The 5,138-nt window shown below is 32.1% G+C and overlaps 1 protein-coding gene across 1 annotated transcript; it reads left to right on the top strand.

Annotated features, from left to right (window-relative positions):
• Positions 1-2,603: 2,603 nt before the first annotated feature.
• On the top strand, positions 2,604-4,224 carry LOC111032004. The gene is made up of 2 exons (XM_022312158.1): positions 2,604-3,350; positions 3,760-4,224. The coding sequence occupies exons 1-2, from the start codon at positions 3,050-3,052 to the stop codon at positions 4,056-4,058; spliced, it is 600 nt and encodes a 199-aa protein (XP_022167850.1). The 5' UTR covers positions 2,604-3,049; the 3' UTR covers positions 4,059-4,224.
• Positions 4,225-5,138: the final 914 nt, after the last annotated feature.

Raw genomic sequence — 5,138 nt, 5'->3', positions numbered from 1 at the left:
TTATTATTATTATTATTATTATTATTATTATATATTATGAAATCCATTCCAGTCGTTACTGTCTCGTACTGCGGTCATACGCAATAGTTTGGGTTTTGACGCACTTAAACGGGCTACGGTATTTAACCAGTGCACGGTACACGCGTTCAATTATTATTCCCATAAAATATATGATATTGTTTTGACGCGTATACACGCCATCTGTTCGCGACTCTTGACGAGAAAAGTTCGGAAAATGTTTTGACGGCAACTTAATTATTTTTTAAGGTTAAGCACCGATAATACTTTCGCTATACCAGCCTAAAGTATTTGATTGTTTAGCCCGCCGGATCAATAAACGATATGAATGCGTACAGGAACCAACTTAAGTTTTCATTATATTTTTGTATGTTAGCATATTATACAAACAAATAAAAACAAAACTACACTACCACTTTTGTCTTAACGATTTCAGTAGACAAATCGTATACAATAAATCTGCTGCCGGAGTATTAACACGAAAATGAAATCTTTTAATAGCACTCACACAAGCAAAGCCTTGGCAAATTAATGATAATTTTTTAAGTGAGTAGTTATCCTATTTTTTTTTTAAATTCAGTTAGGTTAACAAGTTATATGGAAACTTACTTATTTATTATTATTTTTTTTTTAATACACAAATGTAACCACTCAGTAATGTGGTTAAAATTAATACAAAATAAATATACAATTTGTATCATCAATAATAATATTTTAATTATATTTATTATTTAATTATTCGTAACCTAACTTAATTTGGATTTCATTAAGTTTATATCAATAAAAATCAGTTAAGTAATGAAAATAAATTTGAAAAAGTTAAGTTAAAAAGTTAAAATTAACTTAACTTTAACTTTTAAACTCGTTTATGACCAGGCTTGCAAAACAGCGTTGTAAACACATGAATTTAGTAAATATAATTCTGTAAAATAAATATATTCTTATATTTTTTATTGAAATATGATTAGTTACCATCCAATATCAATTATGATTGTAGTTTAATATTATTAGCTTACTTAAGTGACCTATCAAAGTAAAATGGACCTACAATTATTGTATTAAGAGCTTTAAAATGATATTTTTTATGATAATATAATGCCACGAAGTACAAAATAAAGTAAATATAACAGTTGAGATGTGATCAAGTCTGTACACCAAGGAGCATGTTGTTAAAAATGAGTATACGGAATCTGTATTCACCAATAATCGAACAAAAGACGAGCTTTTAAAATGTTCGAAGGAATTTCAAACATTTGAAATGTACCCGAGTGTTATGCAAATTAGTGTGTTTTCTTTTAAATTAAAAAAAACTTATCTTTTAACACGAATTGAATAATAATTTAATTAAAAATTTGTTTTAAGAATTTGATTTAATGGTATACTTAATACCTTGGCATAACAAACGAACATGTTCAGTGTGTCCCATTATCTTCGTGAAGAATAAAATAAAATAAATAAATAAATAAATTTTATGGCACATTAAATACCACCATTAAATATACCATCCTAAATCGAATAAGCAGACATTTTATACATGTTGGGCGTGAGACGTAAATTATAAAATAATAATATAATTACACATACCTGGCTTTAAAATGACAATCATCGAAAACCCCACCAAAAATTAAGTTTAGTGAAAAAGACAAACACGTTTACTGTGATATTGTGCTCTTAAGACATTTGAAATATATAACCACGATTATAGATTACTGGTTAGGTATAGTTTTAGTGTAATTAAAATACGAATATTAAATTCTGTAGAATTTTCGAGATTAGATGGCGTGTTGTGTAGGCAAGACAGGTACATAATTTCTGTGTACACATTTCAAGGGCTGTTCAAGTCTTAACTTGCTTTGGAGCACTATAATATTTTGTTCGTCAGCCATAACGATTACAACTTATTAGTGTCCCAATAGCTTATTTTAGGTCACTAAAATGTAGATATATATTAATTACGTTTCACCAGACATCTTTGATTTGCCCGTCCATAATAATAATTTAATAATGCAGTGTGTTTAATTGAAATCTATAACCTGACACGATAACATTTTGTTTTTTTGGACAAAATAGATTAACTCTAGTAATTTTTGAAAATAAAGTAATCTGACCGTCACATTTTTCTCGAAATGATTGAAACTGTTTAGTATTCTCAGAAGTCCGCGGTTGGTATTATAATTAGTTGGGTATTGCTTTAACCTCGACAACCTAGTTTATGGCTTAAATGCTGTCGTTGGATGGTTTCTTCAACAAACGAACATGTCTTTTTTGTTATTTTATAACCAGTCATGCTTCTTGTACCACTAATGTATAGATTGTATGATTAAAAACAACAAATCTATAAGCTTATACCCTTTTGTCTATGTAACTTATGCTTATCAAACAGTTAATTTTCGTTGAATGTTTTCGAAATTGAACGATATAAAATTTAATCTTATTTTAAATGCTTCCGTCAAGATATTATGACTGAATAACTTGAATATACCAAACACTAAAAAGAAAAAAATCAAGTGCTTAAACGAGCTCTAAATAAAATTTTACAATTTGAATTGGTATTTTTTTTTATAAAGTTAATAATCAAGCTAATGCAGTGATGATTTTCACAGAACGAATTAGTGTTTGAAATCAGATTTTAAATTAATAAATATTATATACTTTGATGTTTTGACTGATTTAATGTCTTAATAATAAAATGGTTGTAATGTCTTATGAAGAAATATACCTGCTAAACGATTGGCGTTAACACTGCAGTGGTTTAATATATTATTATGTACGATGTACATACGAATAGAACAGCATCTTAGACAGTCATGGCTATAATAATTTCTTATGTTATGTTAAATAATAAAATATTTGATCCATAGTTACATCACCGAGCAACCTTAAAAACGATTTCAATATATTATATTATATCAGTGACACATTTTTAATTCAATATACCATAAAAGTCTACATAGTTTTAAAACCATATTACAAATATTTTAAAAATAAAATTTCAAATTTTGATTTTATCGCTCAACGTTTGTTGAAAAATATGCCGTTCAAACCGACGGACAAGGACTGGATGGCTTTTATCGAATCTCATATTAGTGGCGAGGAGAACACGGATCAAGCCTTGTCCGTTGACTCGGGCTCAGATCGCATGATGATAGATGACAATCCTCTGCTGGTCGCCGTCAGCCAAAATGCACCATCGCGCTCGATTCCGAAGCCACGGCATGTCACCCAACTGGGATTGAGTTTTAGTTGTTGTCCGTATGTGGTGCACCGAAACTATGATGATCCGGAGGCTTATTTTGGTAAACCACTCAGTTCGATGGCTGCCACCAACCAAGGTAACCAACTTTAGCGCTAACGGTACAAGTTCTCATATGCGAAAATCGTGCAATAATATTATTATCGTTGCAAATGTTTGTGTGGGTTGTAGCAGTGCTGTCTAGCTAGGGGAACGCGATAGGACCCCCAAAATATCAATCTTACCATACCCGGTAGTAACCTAACTCTAGCAATAAAATACTGTATTCAACCCTTTCTCGAAAAAAAACCTTTATCGGATGATTAATATAAAAAAACACTTATAGGTACCTACGCAGAATAATTTCAGTACACATCTAGACCAGTGACCTCAGCTCTTTTTCACTTGATTTGCTGTCGTTTTTTATTTTCATGCAAAGCATTTCAATTTCTCAATACTATCAATGGAGTATTATATCATCTAATTACATCGTACCTATTATTTTGCAGTAGTTCGCCGCCCACTTCCGTGGTTAAAAAAGGGCGCCAACACTTCCAGCAGGACTACTCGAGTGGCACCCCCTCGCCCTGCTCCGCCCAAACCAAAAACCGGAGTACCAAAAGCAGCTCTTAAATACACAGCTACAGACAGGATAAAGCGATTGGCAGAGCACCGACCTGTGCCAAAAAAGGAGAGCTTGGACGAACGCCTCTCCTTCTCGGCGAAACCAAAGTCACTTACTTACACGACGCCCCTCCGTATTCCACAACTCGCTACACACCAAATCCGCAGTGAAGCGAAGAAGTGAAAATGAAGTCACCTCAAGCTAATTATTTTTTCTACTTCAATTTAGGAGTTTACTTCTGGATTGCAGCCTATTGAGTTTCAAACGTTTGAAATACGCTGGCCAATAAACGGTCAAATTTGTCTCTCTCGGCATGAAAATGACTTGTTAAAATAATAAGTAAAGATTTCAATAGCAAACATAATATTATTAACCAACCATTTTTTAACGATATTATGTAATAATATGTTATATTATTATATAAATCATTAGATTTCTTTGGTTAATACTTCTATTTCTGCTATTGCAATCTTTACTTTATCATTTTAATACGTTCATTTTCATTCCAGACAAATGTTAAGCCGTTACAAATTTTATCTCTCGGCATGAAAATGAACGTATGAAAATAATAGGTGAATATTTCAATAGCAAACATAATATTATGAACCAAATAATTTTTAACGATATTATGTAATAATATGTTATATTATTGTATAAATCATTGACATTTTTTGGCTCATAATATTACTCGCATGTTCGCTATGAAAATCTTAATTATCTTAATACATTCATTTTCATCACGGGATATAAAAGTGATTCTGGTCAATGTATTTTAAAGGCATGAAATTCAATAAACTATAATGCCACATACGAGTACAAACTAATGCTCACGTTTTCACATCACGGGTCCGAAGCTCGGGGGTCCAAAATTTAATATACTGCAACTAATGAAAAAGGTCAATGTACTTCAAAAAAATGTATAAAAAATTCAATCTGTATACTCCAATCTGAAATGTTAGTTAAGACCCACGGCTCAGCTGTGAAGCAGAGTCGTTCTCTTTATCCTGTCTCTAGCTGTGTATTTGAGAGCTGCTTGTGATACTCCGGTTTTCGGTTTGAGAAGAACAGGCGGAAGGCTCGAGTAGTCATGCTGGAAGTGTTGGCGCCCTTTTTTGACCATTGTAGAATTACTGCAAATAATAGATACAGATCGGTGGTCGGCTGATCTCTTTATTCCGTCAGTAGTCGTGTATTTGAGCACAGCTTGTGATACGCCTGTGTTCCTGCTCGAAGTATTACGGATGGCGGGAGCACCATTGGGTA

This window comes from Myzus persicae, unplaced genomic scaffold (assembly GCF_001856785.1).
Source record: "Myzus persicae strain clone G006 unplaced genomic scaffold, MPER_G0061.0, whole genome shotgun sequence".
NCBI classification, from domain to species: domain Eukaryota; kingdom Metazoa; phylum Arthropoda; class Insecta; order Hemiptera; family Aphididae; genus Myzus; species Myzus persicae.
The sequence above is the reverse complement of the archived record's forward strand: the minus strand, read 5'-3'. Positions and strand labels throughout refer to the sequence as shown.